We start from the raw sequence: 21,205 nt of genomic DNA, 5'->3' as shown, positions 1-21,205 counted from the left end.
TTAATAGATATCTTTCATTTATTACCTCCATATCTTCAAATCAACCATCTCTCTGTTACACAGGATTTGTCACAGAGCAGTTAATATTTATTTGTTAAAAAGCAACAGTTTCTTGGTGCTGTACAAGAGAGACAGACTCAAATCCAACTCTAAATTGTTTCAGTTTAAAAGACAGCGATCAGATGAAGATGCATTGGGGCCTCTACAGAATGGTGTTTTTGAGTCGCTTCTCACTTTTTTAAAGTGTATGATGACATTAACTGACGTGAGTTGGTTACAAGTTAAATTTCTGTTAGAATGCCATGGAGTCTCAAACTCAGCAGAGCATAGGGTTTCCCAGATGTGGTTGATTGACAGTTTATTGGAAGCCAGAACTGCAGTAAGTTCTGTGAAGCGGATCAGCCTTTAGTTTAGTGATCCAGGCCCTGGAGAAGATTGGTCTAGGGTAAAGGTGATGAACTGAGGATAGCAGAAGGGACAGATGGCCAGAATCCTTTCTCATTACTGCATCTGGAATCTCCCCACTATTTATTGATGAAAGCTTTCTGTGATTACCTCTATAAGTAAGGCAGATTTATATCCCCCAAAATTAAAAAAAACAAAACAAAAAAAACATTGTTGAAAGCAAGGAACATCAGCACTAAGGTTCCTAAAGGAATTGGCTCCTGGGGTAGTCTACCTGCTATTGACTGCTGGATTTTCAAACATGTACTGTATAGCTCCTGAGCTCTGATGATGATGAAATTATATATAACTTGGAGAAAAATCATGTCTGAGGAGTGCACTGTGCACATATAATCAGGATGTTTGTAGTGACAGAGTGTAAAAGCTCATAATCAAATCTGGCTCATTATGTGTATTTAAGCATCTTTCACATTATTGAAACAGGGTTTTTAATTCAGCTATTTATTTAAGTGTTTGGACAACCTATTTTTCACCTTTCTAGCTTCTAGGTTTAAATTTTAGATTGAACTAAGCAATTGGGTAACTTTACATAAATTTTGTTTTGGTTTTTTAAATTTCTTTTTACTGGTATTTGTAAAACCAAATATACATCAGAGCACTCTGATCCCAACACACACGTCATCTTCTGTAAAAACAGACCAGAGACCTAATATACTCTTAAAGGATCCAGCACCAGTTGACTTCAATGAGTTTTGGATCAGGCTCTAAGAAAGGAAAATGAAAAAAGTCCATTAACAGTTTTAAACGTATTGGGCTCTACTCTTCCCTTGATCTATTTACACAACTCCCATTTATGCCAAATTTCCTACTGCACATATCTTCCTCAAGTGCCCCCATCCCCACTTCAATAAAATCTACAGTCTGGTTTGGAAAAAATGTTGAGGAAGAAGAATTCAGAAATATAGCTTTTAATATAACTAAATACACAGCTCAGGAAAATAAAACTAGTGCCAGAATTCCCTTCTATAGATACATTCCAGCCATCAAAATAATAGAAATCAATTCAGACTTTCAATGGTGACCCTGTAATTCTGATTCATCTCCTTTTTAAATAATACATTGACTGTCTGAGAGTTCAAAATGGGAAACAGGAAAAATCCTTAAGATAAACAGATTAAAAAATACCCCACATCAATTATTGATAATGTCAAATCAATGCAGTAATATCAGTCCTGATTCAGTCTCATTTAACCTCCCTATTAGTTAATTGTAATACTCTAAGGTAATTGCATGAGACTGGAATTTTTTCCAATACTATCTAGAATAACCTCCTTTGAAACCATGCCTTTTAGATGTTCCAAATATTGAAGTCCAAAAATCTCTTAACACTGGTAAAGTCAGAGAAAATACATCCTTATCCATCACTCTCATTTTAGGAAGATACAGAATTGTTGTCAGCCTTTATCCTGGCAACTTATTAAGTCTGAGCAATAGCGGGAAAAATATGAGCTATTTCTTACTAACAAATAGCAAACATTCTCTAGTGGTACACTGAATGTTAACATACTCTTTGACATTTCCAGTTAACATAGTCAGCTGCTGAGTTTGTTACTGATGTGTGCTCCTGAGTTCCCTCTGGGGGATTTAATAGGAAAGAAGGGTGGGGGGAATTGGAGTTCAGAAGAAATGCTAAATAAAAGTAACTAAAAATGTTTCATCATTGTGATGGGGTAGTCTGTCATTGAGGGCAGTAGTGCCCAATGCTCAGCCTACCTCGCCACCGGGCTTGGCTCTTTGACGGTTTGGAAGAGTCCAGTAGGTGCATATATAAAGACCTATGGTCTTGGGAATGAATGGTGGTTGGGGAAGGAATCTGGAGACCATACCTTTAAGGGCTTGAAACTTTTAAGAGAAGGCAGGGCAAGGCTCCTCTCTCACCCAACCAGTTGCTTTCCTGGGGTTGGAAGTGGATTTGGATTCAGTTTAGTCTGAAGAGAAAGTGAATATTAAAACTGATTCAACTTGAAAACTAGACTGTCTTGTGTGTATAAGTAAGGATGAATATACAATTCCTTGTTCTATTTAAATAAATGTATCCTATTCCTATCCACCTCAAGCACGTGGGATACAATATATAGTAATGTTCAGATGGTTGGAACAGGCTTATAAATTGTTACCCTCCTTCCGTAGTCACTTCAGGAACATTTCCAAGGATTCAAGTGAGCAGAATATCTACTGTAGTAGCTGTGAATAAGCTCAGTGCTTGCAGTGTCCCTATATTTTAACCTCTATGTCCATTTCTGCTGATAATAATAATTGATAAATGAATTGGTGAAAATTCCGGAAACGAATTAAGGGACAGCTATACTTCTCTTTGTTTTTGCTTTGTCATCAACTTCTTTTTGGAATAGCACTCTGAGAAATTAGATGAGCTAATCTACAGTGGCTTATGTTTGGAAAACATTCACCTGCAATGAAATAATGTACATAAATGTTTTATAATCAGGTTTTACCTTCTGGCATCACAGATTAAGAATCTCATCCTATGAGGTGCTGAATGCCCATCGAAAGTGCTTAGGATCTCAGAAGAGGTCTCACCCCCTTGTAGGATCTGGCTCTTAGTGTCTTCTCAGTATGATATCCACCTCCACCACTAGAGTCAGAAATACCAAGAACAGTGAAAAAATTAGCAAAATATATATTTCACTATTCAGCATGAATAGCAAGAACTTGGCCTGCGACTCTTCACACAGCTGAATAAAATGGGTGCTGTTTTTTTCTGACTAATGTGTATTCTTATCACTAATCTCTTTCCGAAGGATAGCCTCTCGTGTATATATAACTCTAACATAAATGGAAAATAAGCTTTTGTTTGTTCAAGTTCCAGCAATCCCAATGTAACATATTTTATTCCTTTGCAAAAATACCTGATTTCAAAGATCTCAGTGAAAAAGCAAGGATATAGGAAAAGGAAATTTAATCTGAACATAATTTCATTTGATTAAATTTTTTATCAAGAAGTTTTGGTTGTGGCAATGTATGCATCTGGTATAATTTAAAAGTAGCTGCTGGTTTCCAGAGAAAGCTGTGTTTTTAATTAACTAAGACATTGCTAAATCTCTGCTAATCTAAGAAGAAAATTCCATAACAGGCAAGTTTCACTTTTTGTTTTTTGAGTTATCTTTTACTGTTTGTTCTTCTAGGGCAGTGGTTCTCTACCTTTCCAGACTACTGTACCTCTTTCAGGAGTCTGATTTGTCTTGCTCACCTCCAGGTTTCACCTCAGTTAAAAACTACTTGCTTACATAATCATACCTAAAAATACAGAAGTGTCACAGCACACTATTACTGAAACATTGCTTACTTTCTAATTTTTACCATACAATTATAAAATAAATCAATTGGAATATAAATATTGTACTTACATTTCAGTGTATTGTATATAGAGCAGTATAAACAAGTCGTTGTCTGTATGAAATTTTAGTCTGTACTGACTTCGCTAGTGCTGTTTATGTAGCCTGTTGTAAAACTAGGCAAATATCTCCTTGGAAGACCTCTGTGTACCCCCAGAGATACACATACCCCCAGAGATACACGTACCCTTGGTTGAGAACCACTGTTCTAGGGCAGCCTGGCACACTGACCTGCTTCCTCCCTACCATTAGATGGAGACAATCTAAAACAGGCTTTTTAGGGTGATGTCATTTCCTTTTATAGAAGGAGCTTAGCAGTTCACAACTGTTTGTCTCCAGTAGTTAGACAAGCTCTCTTAATGGATATGCGGAAAAAGAATAAAGATCGGAAGGAAAGGTGACGCCTGGGAGGGGCAAGAAGGGTCACATGCCCCTCCCCAGGTGCCTGGGCGGGAGGGGGGGGCACATGCAGCAGGGCGAAAGGAGCAGAATGTGGGTCCACTGGGTGGCCCCATGCCGGCAGCTCCTCCGGTGTGGCTGTATTGCTCCCAGCCCCGCCCCCAGCCCTTCCATGCAGCTGTGTCTCTGGGGTTTGTACAGCCCCACCGGAGGACAGGGCTGGGGGCTGTACTGGCACAGCTACGTGCTGGAGGAACTGCTGGTAGCCCCACATTCTGCTTCCTTCACCACTGTGGTGGTGCTCCCTCCACCCCCGGTAACATGGGATGAGGAGAGGATGGGGAGAGCGTGGGGCCCCCAGGTTGGGGGCGGGGTGGGGAGTTGTGGTGTGGGGGAGTCACATGCCCCCATTACGCTGGTTGCCCCCCTTTGTGTCCCTCCCATGAGTCACCCAACCAGACTTCAGAAACTGCTTCAGAAGAATCTACAGGTTGGCCAAGAAGACCCAGTGAGCCAAATGTGTTGAGTCTAGATATAGATACCTGTGTCAGGTTGCATTTCGGAGAAGGCATCCAGTGCCAAGGTCCAAAAGATCATAAATATCCATCTGCCCTTGGACTTAAAGCATGTCCTTAGTGAAATGACAGAATGGAGAGAGAGTGGGTGCATCAGGTAATCTCCGCCATGATCGCCTCATAAAGCCTCCATGTCCTTGGCATGCTTCAGATTGTGTAGGACATGTTCAGCTTGATGTAGAGAATGCCAAGTAATTTTCTCCCGAAAGGGGCATGGTGTTATGGTAGCTCTTCCGTATATCAGGGCAACTTGGTGATGCCCCCATTTTAGTATGACACTGCCACTCTCACTGTGGATAAGTGCAAATCACTAGAGAACAACATGATGTGTTTCTCCTTGCATTCCTTTCACTGAAGCTAGAGTGCTGCCTCCACGTTGCAGTGCATTATGATAGAAATATACCATCTACCTCATTTCCAGGTTGGTTTCCAGATTATATATCATGTTGACTTTACCTGCAAAAGTGTTTTTTCTATTCTAGTGACCTAATTAATTAATAATCAAAATGAGTCTGCTAGCTAATACATCCACAAATTTTGTTTCGATTTACCTTTTTGTTCTTACTGCTTTAAAAGGCACAGGCAGAGTGGGCAGTGAGAGAGAGCTGGCAGGCACTTTGCGGATTTGCTCCACATAAGTGTTGGTGCATTTGAGTACTGTCCACCAGCACTGCAGCTACTCTAGAAATTTGGTTCTGGGCTTCTGCTGAGCAGACGCTGCCCAGTTGTGTTGAATCCCTTGGAGGTTCTGTGTTCCAGACAGATGTCCACAAGGGACTATAGTAAAATCATCAAATGTATTTGATTTCTGAACAAAGCCAGTTGTGAACAGGACTCTAGAGGGAAAAGACAAGCCTAGTAACCCCCTTCACTAATTATCATCCCACTTATTTTCAGTATAGTAGTTCCATTGAATAATAAATACAGCCACAAAGCAAAGGATGAGTGGACTACTACAGAAAAGAAAAGATAATAAATGGGAAGAGGAAGGAACTATCCCACTCCCTAGTTGATGAATTTTAAATTGTTTTCAGATAAAGTTTCATGTTAAAACATAAAGCAAGTTCTGGATGCAAGAGTTTTTATTGGCCTCTAACATAATTTTACCCTCAAAAAATGTTTATTTTTTGTTGCGGGCCTGATGGTACTGAACCCCATCCACTTACCTTCAACTCCCATTGAAGTTAATGTATTCAGTACCTCCCAAGAGGCACTCAGGACCTTGGAGGCTCGATCTGACGGGATTATTGTATTAGCTTCAAATACAAAAGCAGAAGGGGTCTGTATGTCCCCTGCCTAGAACACAAATTCTGGTTGAAGTCAGGCTGTTCAGTAAACTGAGAGAAATACATTTCCAGCCCTTTGGGTACCATACATTCTGTGAGATCACACTCACTGTCCATGTGCTGCTGAGTCAATTGATGTGTAAGGGAAGAGCCCTTAGCAGCTTACTGGAAACATGGAATTTTAAATGCCTCAAGAAGCTGTCATCTGCCAGCGTCCTGGAAATCATTCTTGAAAAGTGTTTGCAGTCTCCTGGAGAGATTTTTCTTGTATGGAAAGTCAGCTGGGGACCAAGATATTTGTATGCTGGAGTCTTTTATAAACACCAAGAACTATGTACAGGAACATAATCCATTGACTTGGTTATACATTTTTGTGATTAAAAGGAAACAACATTTAATTTGAAACCATCTTTTTTCTTTGTATCTTTTCTGTTCTTTCTACACAGTTATCAGCTTTCCAAAAAAGCACAGCTGCTTTTACTGCTGGTATATTGATTTAGTCCGATTTTCTCTTCTCTGAAATGATTGAGAGGTTTAGGGTCATGCAGTTCAGACATCTGTAAAATAAATTTGGTATCTTGAATTCAGCTATGTTTTTAAATAAGTAGATTAAAAATAGTATTAAATCTTTCCCAAAACCTTATCCATTGTTTTAAAATGCAACAAGGATATCATTCTTTCTGATATAAATTGAACAGTTACCAAGACAGCAAAGGGGGAATCTGTGGCTCTCTTTCCTACAAGGGATTGTGATTCTCCCCTTCTCCCCCCCTCCCCCTTTTTAGTTAAATGGGCTAAAGATTTCTATCACCTTGTCTCTTTTTATCTCAAGTAACAGATAAAGTATATTGACTTGCTGTGCTTTGAAAAGAATACAGATATAGCAGAACACCGATAAAACTACCCCTTTCTTCCTGAAGTAAACACATCCGCATTACAGATGGGAAAAAGTATCTAAATGAGGATTCAAAGATATAGCTCCTGGTTATTTTGGCAGTGTTACACTTCCTAACTTGTTTTACTGAACTCCTGCAGTCACTGATATTTATATATTCCACTTAGTGCTGCTTCTCTTACTCTTTGTTTCTTACTTTCATTTATATGCCACAGTATCTTATCTACATAGGTTTTAGGGTTTATTGATGCACAGCTTACTGAATTGATAAGACTTCAAACAGAGAAGAATAGCGTAGAAGAAAAGGGAGGGGTGAAGGAGGGAAGGCCAGCTATGCAAAGATTCATCATGCCATAACACAGCAATGGTGGAAGTGTGTAATATAGCTATGGAAGCATACGTGCCCTGATATGTTTGAAAAGCCTAGTAGACAGATTCTGGAGATTTCCTGGAGTTAGAATAATTTGCATTGGGAAGGATCTCTAGTGTGTCATCTACTCCCTGAGATCTGGCAGGATCAATTTTATGATGTTTAAATACTCTCTGATAGATAGGTACCAAGTGTAGCTTGTTCCCTGGCCTAATGGTTCTTATGGCTATAAAGTTTCCCTTCAGTAGTTAACCTAAATTTCCCCTGCTGCTGCTAAAGCCCATTACTACTTGTTCAGTCATCACTGATTAATGAGAATAATTGGTCTCTGTCCTTTCTAATATCTCTTTGTATGTATTTGTAAGACAGTTATGTATCCCTTCAGCCTTCTTTCCTCTAGACTAATCATTTCCAATTCTTTTAATCGTTTTCCTCATAGGTCTGATTTTTCTAAACCTCTTATTTTTGTTACACCACCTTTAAACTCCTCCTAATCTATCTGTCTTTTAAATTGTGACTTAACCAGAGCTTAGTTAAAGTTTATCTTAAATATTTGCAAGAGAAGGTATAAGAAACCATGTTGCTCATGGCTAGCAAACAAGTATCGCTCTTCAGGACAAGCACATCCTCACTGGTGTGTCCCAAACAACCCAATCACTCTACCATGCAGTACTGTGTGAAATTTACCTCTGACCAGCACACAGTTAAAAACCACTAAGGGCCAATATGGGAGTGGAGGATATATGCAGATATTAAACAAATATCTGCAGCCCTACAATGTCCGATGCAAACAGAGATCGACTGTTCCTTATTTAACTATTGCTATTATTCAGATATAAATTGGCCTCACCCCAAGCCCCAGAAGTGAGCACACCTCACAGCAAAGTTTGAGGAAGTTTGGATTCAGATCCAGACTTTGTGGATCATGCCCATCTCTAAATATAAACTTGCAGAGAATATCTCCTTTAAGTCGTCCTCTAGGAAAGGACGGGATGGTGCCTTTTTTCTCATTTTCTCTGTAGGCCAATTTACAAGGAATATCATTGACTATGACCCTGCTTCCAGGGTTACACTTCCGATTACCTTGATTTGGTTCAAATTATTGTGAATCAACTAGGAAACACTGCAATTTCCACTAAATACAGTAACTCCTCACTTTAAGTCATCCTGGTGAACATTGTTTCGTTATTAGGTGGCCGATCCAGTAGAGAACATACTCGTTTAAAGTTGCACTATGTTCCATTAAAGGGTGTTTGGCTCGCCCTGCTCTGCCCACCCAGCGTTTCAGCCGGGGAGCGGGCAAGCCTCCAACCCCTGCCCCCGCTCCCTGGCTGGAACGCCAGGCTGGCGGAGTGGGGTAAGCCCCCACGTCCCAATCCTGCTACGCCCCTGCCTCAACCAAGCTTCACAATCACCATTGGTGAGTACAGTATTAAATTGTTTGTTTAAAATTATTGAAAACTTATACTGTATATGTATATAATGTCTTTTGTCTGGTGAAAATTTTTTCCCTGGAACCTGACCTCCCCTATTTACATTCATTCATTATGGGGAAGTTGGATTCGCTTAACATTGTTTCACTTAGGCCTGGTCTACACTGGGTGGGGGTTCGATCTAAGGTACGCAGCTTCAGCTATGTGAATAGCGTAGCTGAAGTCGAAGTACCTTAGTTCGAATTACTTACCCGTCCTCACGGCGCGGGATCGACGTCCGCGGCTCCCCCGTCGACTCCGGCACCGCCGTTCGCGGTGGTGGAGTTCCGGAGTCGACGGGAGCGCGTTCGGAGGACGCGATATATCGAACTCCGAGAAATCGATTGCTACCCGCCGATATGGCGGGTAGTGAAGATGTACCCTTAAAGTAGTATTTTTCAGGAACATAACTACAACATTAAGTGAGGAGTTACTGTATCAGATCAGGGTTCACCTAGTGACATGAAGCTTACATCTGACAGGTAGAAGGGTCTCTAGAAAGCATAGCAGCTTGGTGTTTTGTTTTGGGTGCCAATCACCTAGGTGTTGCTATCTGTGCAGGATTGTTTGACTCTGTGCCCCATTCCCTGATTCTCTGATCAAAGGAGCACAGCTACATCTTGGCTTTACTCTGTGGTGCATTGCAGCCTCCTATGCCCAGCCATATGCAGAGCTTGCAGACTGGAAGCCCTGGCTCTCAGTGAATGGGGCAGTAATAAAGTCTGACAGTTCTAGGAAGTAACAACTGTGTTTTGGATTGTTTTGATTTGTTAAACGACAAAGTGGATTAACATGTTGATTGAAGGGTTGGTGTCCTGGAGATGAAATCTATTATACAGTTTATTATTGAGCTGCAAGGGAAGAACTGAAAATTTTGGCAGTATTCCAGGCTGTCACCGGAGGGACAGATCTAACATGACAGAGAGTGGGCATGATTATTGACTTGAAGGCCATTTGTTATTTAAACTTTACCCTTTTACCCCCATGGTTTTGGCTACCAGTTAGTTTGAACCTGTTCTACAAGTAATACAGTACAAAGATATTGTACAATACAAGCATGCATTATCTTTACTGAGCAGTAAATGTTTAGCTTCTGACAAGTGGTGGATCAGTTTAATTAAGAATATTTGTTAAGGATTTTGGCATATGTCGGACTCTGTTTCTTTTTAATATCTCAGTCTTTTTTTTAATTAAAGGTAAATATTGACCAGATATTTTGTATTTCTCACTTTGACTAAGCAAAAGAGATTCAAACTCTGTATCTTGATGTTTGGGAGAAGGTGTCAGAACATAGAAATCATTTTATAATTTCATATAAATAATGGGGACATTTTCAAAACACCTAAAAGATTACTCCTGAGGGAATTCTGTGCCAAAAAAATAAAAATTCTGCCCCTCCCCCCCAATTCTGCACAAAATATTTTAAAATTCTGCAAATTTTATTTGTCAATAAATAAATGTGGAGGCTCCAGCCTGGCAGTGGGGAGCACAGGCCACTGGCTGCACAGAGGTGGAGATCACCCTGCAGCACACCACCCTTTTGGGACATAGGCTGGTGAGGCTGTACCCGACCCTGACACAGTGCAAGGGCCTGCCTGCCCCAGAAACACCTTGTGGCCCTGCCCCTCCATGCCAGGCACATCAGGTGTGGGCAGGCAGGCTCAGCCTGCCAGGATCCAAGTCTGAAGGGGCTTATTGTGGGGGGGACTCAGGGGTGGGGTGACATGATTCTGTGTGGGACAAATGGGATGCAGGCAGCTCAGTGGGTGGTCCAGGTGCAGAGGGAATCTGGATGCACAGGGGCTTGTTGGGGGTTCTGGTTTCAGGGGAATGGGACTCCATAGAGGCAGGGGCGGCTCTACGAATTCCGCCGCCCCAAGCAGGGCGGCGCGCCGCGCTGCTCGCGCCACTGGGCGCCAGTCCCGCGCCTCCGCGGGACCTCTTGCAGACGTGCCGCTGGTCCCGCGCCTACGGTGGAGCTCCCGCAGTCATGCCTGCGGGAGGTCCACACGAGCCGCGGGACCAGCGCACCCGCCGCAGTCATGCCTGCGGGAGGTCCGGTCGTCCCGCGGCTCCATTGGACCTCCCACAGGCATGACTGCGGAAGGTCCGCTGGACCCGCCTGCCACCCTCCCGTAAAAATGCCGCCCCACGCACGTGCTTGGCGTGCTAGGGTCTGGAGCCGGCCCTGCATAGAGGGGGTCCAGGTGAAGATGGTTGGGGTTGAGAGTGGGGACCTGGGTGTGAGAGCCTCAGGGTGGGGGGTGGGGGTCCTTGTGCTGGAGGACTGGGGCTCATCAGGGTGGGAGTCCAGATGCAGCTGATTGGGTGGGGGTTCAAGTGCTGGGGGGCTCGTTGGGGCAGTCCAGGTACATGGGGGTGGGGTTTGTTGTGGGGATTCAAGTGCTGGGGGGCTCAGCGGGGGTTGGTCTGGGTGCAAGGGTGGGGATCTGGATGCGGGGGGGTGGGGCTTGGCGGAGGGGTCTGGGTGCAAGGGTGGGGATCTGGATGTGGGGGGAGCTTGGTGAGGGGGGTCTGGGTGCAGGGGTGGGGGTCTGGATGTGGGGGGAGCTTGGTAACGGGGGTCTGGGTGCAGGGGTGGGGATCTGGATGCAGGGGAGGTGGGGTTTGGCAAGGGGGTCTGAGTGCAGGGCGCTCCAAATGCAGGGGGTGAGGCTCGCGGGTGGGGGCTCGGGTGTGGGACACTCAGTGGGAGGTTCTGGATGCAGGGGTGTGTGTGTGTGAGGCTCAGCAGGGTGTGGGGGAGTCCAGATGCACAGGAGTTGAGCGGATGGGGGAATGTCTCATACAGTGACCCCTCCCCTCATGGCTGAGGAGCCATGGTGGCAGGAAGCAGAGGGAGGTGTGGAGCTTCCTGCAGCTGGGGGAGGTTTCTGGGGGCGGGTCTGACCGGGTCCCAGTTCCGGTTCTAGCTGCTCCTTGCAGGGGAAGAGCAAGTCTGGTCCTCCCTAGCCCAGCCAGGACTAGAAGCCGAGCCATATTCCTGTCTTTCTTACGTGGTGAGATAGTTTGCTCTTGTGCCCTTAATAATGCCTCTTTGAAAAATTGCGAACTCTCTTGAAGTGTTTTGCCTTTATATTTGCTTCACATGGGATCTTGCCTACCAACTTGCTGAGTTTGCTGAAATCCATTGTCTTTATTGTGCTATTTTCCCTCCCACTATTCCTTAGAATCATGAATTCTATCATTCCATGATCACTTTCATCTCAGCTGCCTTCCACTTTCAAATTCTCAACCAGTTCCTCCCTGTTTGTCAAAATCAAATCTAGAACACCTCTCCTCTAGTAGCTTTCTCCACCTTCTGAAATAAAAAATTGCTCCAATACATTTCAAGAACTTGTTGGACAATCTGTGCCCTGCTGAGTTATTTTCCCACCAGATGTCTGAGTAGCTGAAGTCCCCCATCATCACCAAGGCCTATGCTTTCTATGATTTTGTTGGTTGTTTAGAAAAAGCCTCATCTACCTCTTCTTCCTGGTTAGGTGGTTTGTAGTAGACCCCTACCATGACCTCACCCTTGTTTTTTACTGCTTTTATCCTTACCCAGAGACTTTCAACAAGTCTGTCTCCTCTATTTCCCTCTCAACTTCAGTCCAAGTATTAATTTTTAACACTTCCTCCCTTTTTTCCCTACCAGTCCTTCCTGAGCAAGATGTACTCTTCTATACCATTTGTTTATTTTATTATTTTCCTAAGTGAAGTACTTTGCACGTGTCTTTGCTGAATTTCATCTTGTTGAATTCAGACCAATTCTTCAGTGTGTCGAGGTCTTTTTGAATTCTAATCCTGTCGTCCAAAGTGCGTGCAGCCCCTTCCAGCTTGGTGTCATCTGCAGATTTTATAAGCATACTTTCCACTCCATTGATAATTACTCTTTGAGTATGGTCTTTCAAACAGTTGTACATGTATAAAATGTGTAGAAGAAACCTTGATCCACATGTTTTGTGGTAATCGCCAAAGATTATATTAAAACATTGCCTCAGTGCATGACATCATGTGCGCTTTTGTTTTTCTAGGGTCTGTTTTTTGAAAGATGCTAAGATTCCAGGTGATCAGCACCTTCTGGAATTGGACTCTTCATCCTCTATGAATTGGTGATTTTTGTAATGTGTCTTTGTGGAATATGTATGATATCACAAATATACATATTTCAAAGAAGCTGTACAAGCACAGGGTCCCAGCAAATTAACTATTGGAATTTGTAAAACTGAGTACAGTTAGCAATAATGAAGTAGTTACTATGTATGCTTGATAATGTATTTTACAAGTTAATGGTGATAGCACCAATGTCTTGGAGTAATGTTAGTTTTCTGTTGGCTGTAAATCTGGGAACAAAATAATTAAACTACAGAAGAGGAGAAAACCTCAAATAAAAAGGCATTTACATTTATTGCATTTTGCAGGGTTGTTTTCAGAAATAATGCACGTGTCTTGAGACTTTTTCTTATCAATTTTATAGAGCTCAGGCTTCTTAACAGCACTGCTTTATAATGACTTGTTCTTGGACACAGCGTTAGTATCAGCACTTTCCATGAAAACAAGCATGTTACAAAAGGGTCAGGTTTCACGAGACCGCAATAGACTTGTAAAAACTGATTTTACTGGCACAAGGAAGTCAAGAATTAGGAAGAAATCAGAGATTTGCATAAAGAGGTAAGATGTAGAAGGAGTGGGTACTGAGCTATGTTGAAGAACAGTTTATGAACTGGGATTGATTGGAAGTAAAAAAAAATTTTATTTAAAACCAACCTTGTAACATTAATAAATAGGAAGCTTTTTGTGAAAATATTGTGCAACTTTTTGTATAATCATGATATCTAGAATCCCTAAGACCTCATTCACAGGGAGATAGCCTTGTTTTAAAAGACACTAAAAGGAAAAAAAATGTACTTAAAATGTTTGTCTTTGTAACTGACATACCGCAGATTGTTTAAATAAAAATAGTTGGTAAATCTGTTAGCAATCCATCAATTCTGCAATTTTATTTTTTGCATGTCACTGCTCTTCCTTATTCTCAGTTTCACTTGTGTCCCTTGTGCGTGCCACTTTTAAGTTCTCTTGCACCAGCTGCAATGTATGTGTTGCATGGAAATATGTTATGAAAATATTTCTCTTTAAAACTAGGAGCCAGTAGATTGTACAACTTCTAACAAAACCTAAATATTGATTGCCTGACAATGTCCTCTTAAATAACATCACAAACAACCATCAGGAAATTGTGGGCATAATCCTGCAGTTCCTATGCAGACCAAACATCCTTTGAAGTCAATGCGAGTTCTATCAGCAAAGAGACTGTAGGATTATACTGATCTCTTGTTTCATCACACAATTCTCACCCCATCAGTTGCATGAATTAACTCTTAAATAAACATGGATTTAGCTTAATTTTTTCTTGTGTTTTTGTTGATTTTTATCATAATGTTATTTACTCTATAACGTTCTGTTGCTAGGGTGAATTCTTTGAAACTAAGCAAATTCATGTATGTTTGTTAAAACATAGTGGCTTCAGTACATAGACCAGTGATACTGTGAATGCAAATTAAAATAAGACCTATCTTTTCCATTTGAAAATCTTCAGTTAAGAGTGTTTCTTAGAGTGTCAGCCGAATGTTCTACTCAGGTTACCCACCTATTGTGCACGCTGCCACTGTTGAAGTGGGAAAGAGGAAGGGAAGAGGAGAGGCAAGTTTGGATGCCTTTTTCATATCTGCTCTGTGATAGAATTGCACCACTTGAGCAAGGAAGATCTAGAAAGTGCTGATTTACTGAGGTGGACAAATCTGTATGTTTGCATGTAGTGTTATACCCGACTAGAGCTCAGTCTTTTATTTTCTATGAATATGAACTTCTAGGAAATCCATATTTCCTAGAGAGAGGAGTTAATTGTGACTGTAGGCTTTTGGTCATGAATCTTGGTAAACAATGAAGAAGATAGGTCACTGATTCAGAGCAATCTGGATTGCTTGGTAAACTGGGCATAAATGAACAATATGCATTTTAATATGGCTAAATGTAAATGAATACATCTAGTAGGATGACCAGATGTCCTGATTTTATAGGGACAGTCCCAATATTTGGGGCTTTTTTTATATATATATGAGCTCCTATTACCCCCCACCACATCACAATTTTTCACGCTTGCTATCTGGTCACCCTAACATCTAGGAACAATGAACGTAGTCCGTGTTTACATGAGGGGCATCTGTATCCTGGGAAGCAGTGACTCTGACAAAGATTTGGGGGTTGTGGTGGATAATCAGCAAAACATGATCTCCCAAACATGTGGCCAAAAGGGCTAATGCAATCCTGGCATGCAGAAATGGGAATCTTAAGTAGAAGTAGAGGTTATTTTACCATTATGTTTAGCGCTGGTACGACCGCTGATGGAATACTGTGTCCAGTTCTGGTGTCCACAACTCAAGGGTGTTGATAAATAGGAGAGTGTTAATAGAAGATCCACAAGAATGATCAAAGGATTAGAAAACATTCCTTACAGGGATAAATTCAAGGAGTGAATCTATTTGTTAGGGGTGGGGTTAAGGGGTTAAGGTTAAGGTTAAGGGGTGATTTGATTACAGCTTATAAGTATCCACACATTCTAGTATGGTTTATTTTATCTACTTTTAATAATAGGCTTCTCAATCTAGCAGAGCAAGGAATCCAATGGAAGTTGGAGCTAGACAAATTCTGACTGGAAATAAGGTGTAAAATTTTAATAATGAGGGTAATTAACCTTGGGAACAATTTAGCAAGGGCTGTGGTGAATTCTCCATCACCGGCCACTTTTAAATCAAGATTGGATGTTTTTCTAAAAGATCTGCTCTAGGAATTATTTTGGGGACGTTCGATGGCCTGTGTTATACAAGAGGACAGACTAGATGATCGCAGTGGTCCCGTCTGGCCTGTGAATCTATGAATCTTTCATTGTTACCATTGTTGTCAGTAGATGATACTAAGATGATGGTTTAAGCATCGCCTTTAAGTGTTTTAGTTTGAAGTTTTTCTTTCTCATTTTCTTTCTCTTTCTGGTTTTAAAAGACTTGTGACTGAATATAACTTTTGTGAGCCATGCGGTGTATTACACAAAGAATGAGTGAAACAACTAAAAACAGCAGGGAACAATATACTTGGGGAAATTTTGACATTGGGAGAATTATGTTCTTTGTCTGGTAAGGGCAAGTATTTAGCAGATTATTGGAAGATGTGCCCATACAGTAAAACCCTCAGAGTTAAAGAGCTGTGAGGCTGAAGTGCTGAGCCCTGGTGCTCCCAAGGGTCAGAAGTGCCAACTCCCTCCATTCCTCTGTGGCTGAAGCCCTGAGCCCCACAGCTGGAGCCCCCAGGCAGTACAGTATTTTTGTGAAAATATTGTCTCCTCTGCGGCCTGATCGACTACTTCCAGTTCCACATGGTATCCGGTTGACCGGTAAGTCCTTAACTCTGGTGTTTGTATCTCTGAGGTTCTGTTGTACATACAGAAGCACATAAAGCTCTGTTTTTACAAGTTGCTGCTCATAATACCTTTGCATATATTTCAGATTCAGGAGCAGTTCTAGCAGTTCCTAAGGCTGGTTTACACTTAAAATGTAGGTCGATGTAGATACGTTGCTCCGGGCTGTGAAAATTCACACCTCCAAGCAATGTAGCTATGCCAATCTAACGCCAGTGTAGATGCAGTTAAGTCAGCAGAAAAATGATTGTGGCAACCTAGCTACTGCTGCTGAGGGAAGTGGTGTACTTACAGCAATGGAAAAATCCTTTCAGTTAGTATAGGCTGCATCCACATTATGGGTTTATGCCAGCATAATTACAGTGCCATAGCTATGCCATTATAGTTCCATAGGTCTTAAAAGTTAAGTCAACATAAGCTACAGCATTCAGGGACATGAAATTCACATCTCTGGGTGCTGTGGCTTATGCTGACCTACTTCCCCAATGTAGACACAGTAAGCTGACTTGGCTACCCGACACTATGCTTAACTATATAGAGTGCTACAACCCACCTAGTGTGGATGTAATTATATAGGTATACCTAATTTCCACACAGGAAGAGGAATAAGCTATACTGGTTATAATGCATCTTTATACGGCATAATTGCACCCACATGAGGGGTTGAAGCAGCATAACTATATCAGTAAAAATAAAATCTCACCCCTCACCAAAGTAGTTACACTTCCACAAAACTGTGGCCATATCTACACTATGGGAACTATAGCAGTGTAGTTACAGTGCCATAACTATGCTGGTATAACCCCACAGTGTAGACGCAGCCTATAAAAACTGAAGAGTTTTTTCCATTGCTGTGACAGCACCTCCCTGAGTCCATGGAAGCATTCTTCCCTAAAGAGCTGCTTGTTATGTTAATTGTGCCATGAATATCAGTAAGTAGAACATACAGTATTATTGTAGCCGTGTTGGTTCCAGGATATTGGAGAGTCTAGGTGAGTGATGTAATATCTTTTATTGGATCAACCTCTTTTGGTGAGAGAGACAAGCTTTTGAGCTTACATGGGGCTCTTCTTCAACTCTAGAACAATTGATTAGAGGCTTTGTTCTCCTTCCCCTCCCCTCACCTCCCGTCCTTTGTTTCCTGAGCAAGGGAGTCAAACAGTTAAATGGAAGGTGTTTACTGATCTGCTATGTAAAGTGTTTTATTTTTGTTATAACTCCCTTAAACTAAATGGATGAAACTTTGTACTGGGAGGTCCTGGGTGTCAGTGGCTACACCACAGATAATGTATCCCAGACAGTTGAGATGAAAGTACTACTATGTGTTCACCATCCTTTCCAGTACACTATTCTTTGTTTTCCCATCAAAGACAAACTTGTACAGGTGTCTTTTCTGGAACTGAGGAAGGATAGTAATTACTGTTGTTATAAAGTCAGGACCAAAACTTAACTGGCAGGGGCCCAGTTTAGTTGTGCAAAGCTCCCATTGTAATGAATGGGAGTTTACCCAGAGTCGGGATAGTAGGATCAGGCTCCAGATTGGAGTTATTTGTACACATACAGTTGTACTGATTTAATGAGAGGTCTGTTTTTTAGTTAAACCAGAGCCCGTTTTTGTATAGATAGACTTAATTTGCTTTAAGAGTGGTTTAGTTTTATTTTTAACAAGGTTAGCTAAACCAAAATAAACTACTCTTAGATCGTATCATGTGGGTCCAGAGGCAAATGTGCACTAGTTGAACGAAGTTTGTCTAAAAGCACACCTTCAGTTAAAACACTACAAGTTTGGTGTAGACAAAGCCTAAAAGATGCTTGCTTTTTTAAATGTAGGGAAGTGGACCATTCTGGGTATTTTTTATGCAAATTAATCTGCAAATACATTTCTTGTGTAATCTGATGTTTAACTTCACTGGATTCTAGTATGGTTTATTTGTTTCTAACTTACTTTTCTTCAGCATTTTAATTCTTCATTCTTTTTTTTTAGCCATTTCTGCATTTGAAGTCCAACCACTTTCAATTGAGGTCCAAGAAGGTGGAGTGGCTCGGTTTGCTTGTAAAATAACAGCAAACCCTCCTGCCGTAATCACATGGGAAGTGAATCGAACAACCTTACCTCTAGCCTTGGACAGGTATGTAGATTGTTACATTTTGGAATGATATGTACTCTGTGTGCTCATTTTGAGTCTGTCATTCTTAAAACCACAGTATGAATGGAGAATCTTAACCTTTCAATGCCGTTATTGATAACGAAGCACTAACTGCACTATACTCCTGATGTTAACATCTCAGAATCATTAACAACCAGAATAATATTATATGTCTGACATCGAAACTGGGACTGCAGTCCAGAATAATACACTTTCAGAATAATAAATAAATCCTGGCACCACTTATTCATGTGAGTATCTTTTATATAAGAAAGTAGTCCCACTGAAGTCAATGAGGCTACTTATTTCCATAAAGTTACTCACATGAATAAGTATCACAGAACTCAGGCCTTATTTAATCATTTTCTCACTCAGAAGACATCAGCAAAGGAATAGAAAACCCACCTATGTTTATTTTTAAGGATTTTTTAAAAAAACTTTCTAGATACTCACTGGACCATTAATTAATCAAACAAAGTATTAGGAGATTATGAGAAGTAGAATCATCAGGAAATTGCTGCCTTGTGCTACTGGCTGTAGAATGGAAGTGTAAAGTAACAGGGCGGTGTGTAGTCATGGGATGCTGTGCAAGGGGGTTTGGCTGCTGGGGCAATTTGAATTGGAGGAATTTTTCAGTAGTGGTATGTATGAGGTCTGCTGTGAGAAAGCTCGCATTGGGCATACTTTTCCCTACAGGTGTGATAAAGGATTATGGTATCTGGGTAAATTGGGTTGGAACACAATACTATGAAATTCCTTCTCAGTAGAGCTTTTCCTTTGACCTGATCATCACTTAACTCACAGCATGCCCCCTGATACATTTTTCTTGGTCCCCCTACGCCTTTCTTTGCAGCATGACCCCCCCCGTCTCCTCTCCCCCCCCACAACCCCCGCCCTCCGCAAACTTTCTACTTCACCACGTAACTCGGATTGACTGTGTTCACTCTTCCCAACAGAGGGAGAAAAAGGAGAAGAGTTGGAAGCATGGATACAATTACAGGCAGTGTGGAGTGTGTTTCTCTAGTTATCAGATACGCACTTGAACTGGAAATCACCACTGAAAACCAGTCAACGTTTTTGGAAATATTTGACTATGAATCCTCAGACCCACCAATCTGAGAGTAATAGGCTGAATAATGAGGGGTTTGGTATCTAAGGGTGCAGATCAATGTTTACAGTTAAATTCCTATGCTTTTATCAGTGGGGGGTGGGGCATGGAGCGGATTTCCCTGATAGATCATTGAAGGTAAGGAATACAGAGAGGTGAGTCATGTGTTTAGAATATTTTTGTGAGGTTCCTGCCAGCCATTTTCAGATTGATGTGGTGATTGCTCTCAGATAATCAAGTCAGTAAATTGTGGTCTGTGTTCTTTTCCACAATAAATAGAATATTCCTAAATATAATGTATTTTGTTTTCTTGACAGGATAACTGCTCTACCAACGGGAGTTTTGCAGATCTATAATGTTGAAAAGAGGGATGCTGGGAATTATCGATGTGTTGCTACAACTGTAGCCAATAGACGGAAAAGTGTTGAGGCAGCACTAAGTGTTATTCCAGGTACACAAAATATATCCCTTCATTTAACATCTTCCCCATATTTGATAGCCTTGTCCTTAATATAATCTACAAAATAGAAACATGCATGCAGTATGCATGCTCTAACTGTTCTTGATGCATTTATTTTGAAAATGATGCATTAGCTGTGGAAGTATCAGCTCTTTTCCCCCACAAATTCTCCCCCTGACCTTCCTCTTGTTGTTTCCTTAATGCACGTTATCCGCAACATCACAATTAAACAATGTGTTTCTGTTGTAATTTTAACTGTAGGAGTGACCTTTAAGCTATCTCTTTTTTAACATAAAGTTACCATGTTTTATTTCTTGATTGATTGGATTTTCGTATGATCCTTTGGATTTGAATTTAATCCTGTGCATCATTTTCGGTTTTAAAAGCCTTAGACTTGAAGCCGTTCCAGAAGCCAGCCATTATAGCTGGTCCTCAGAACATTACAGCATCTCTTCACCAGACTGTCATCTTGGAGTGTGTTGCTACAGGCAATCCAAAACCGATCATCTCATGGAGCCGTTTAGGTAGGCATTAAAATTTCAACAATTAGGTTATTATTTGGGTTTGTGTATGCCATGGATTAGTGACAAAGGTTGGGATGAGTGAAATAAATAAAAAGGATTTTGCACAATCTTTCCACAATGTTGTAAATAAGCCTTCAGGTGTTTTCTGGCACTTAGGATTTACATGCCTCCTGCTGTCAATTCTGCACTGCCCCCGGTATGATATTGACAAGGTGGAGCATGGGATGACCTCTGGGGACTTTGTGACTAGAGTAGACTCAGTGGTGGAGTCAGATTTGAGTGGTTATGTACCACAAAACAAACGGTCCTGAAAGTTCTTCCCCTCACCTTCCTCCTAGAAATACACAAATAGGGTTTGGGATTCAAGTCACATTGAGCCTTAATGCGGCAGGGGGATTTTGCTGTAAATAATATTGACAAGTAAGTTTCACTCTTCTACAAGAATACATTTTATTTCTTCCCTCCACACACATGGCTAATGGCCTTTACCAATAAATAGGAAATATAGGGCTGTGTTGATAGAAGACCTGGTTTCCAAATTAACAAAAGTGGTGCTTCTGTATTTCACATCTTCTAAGGGTGAGACAGATAAATAGAGATGTGCCTGAATGAGCTTGGAGATGTAGAGAAAAACAAATAAGGAAAAATGAAACATGATGGTTAATTTAATAGGATTTCTG

The 21,205-nt window shown here is 41.3% G+C and overlaps 1 protein-coding gene across 1 annotated transcript in view; it reads left to right on the top strand.

Annotated features, from left to right (window-relative positions):
• The window catches only part of PRTG (protogenin), a 120,897-nt gene that overhangs the window by 40,341 nt on the left and 59,351 nt on the right, over window positions 1–21,205 (top strand). Inside the window, exons 3-5 of the mRNA XM_044980810.1 lie at window positions 18,271–18,415; window positions 19,859–19,992; window positions 20,388–20,525. Of these exons, the coding sequence (XP_044836745.1) occupies window positions 18,271–18,415; window positions 19,859–19,992; window positions 20,388–20,525 (417 nt within the window). The remainder of the gene's footprint in view (window positions 1–18,270; window positions 18,416–19,858; window positions 19,993–20,387; window positions 20,526–21,205) is intronic.

Source organism: Mauremys mutica, chromosome 11 (genome assembly GCF_020497125.1).
Source record: "Mauremys mutica isolate MM-2020 ecotype Southern chromosome 11, ASM2049712v1, whole genome shotgun sequence".
NCBI classification, from domain to species: Eukaryota; Metazoa; Chordata; order Testudines; family Geoemydidae; genus Mauremys; species Mauremys mutica.
This window is presented reverse-complemented; position numbering and strand designations above follow the sequence as displayed.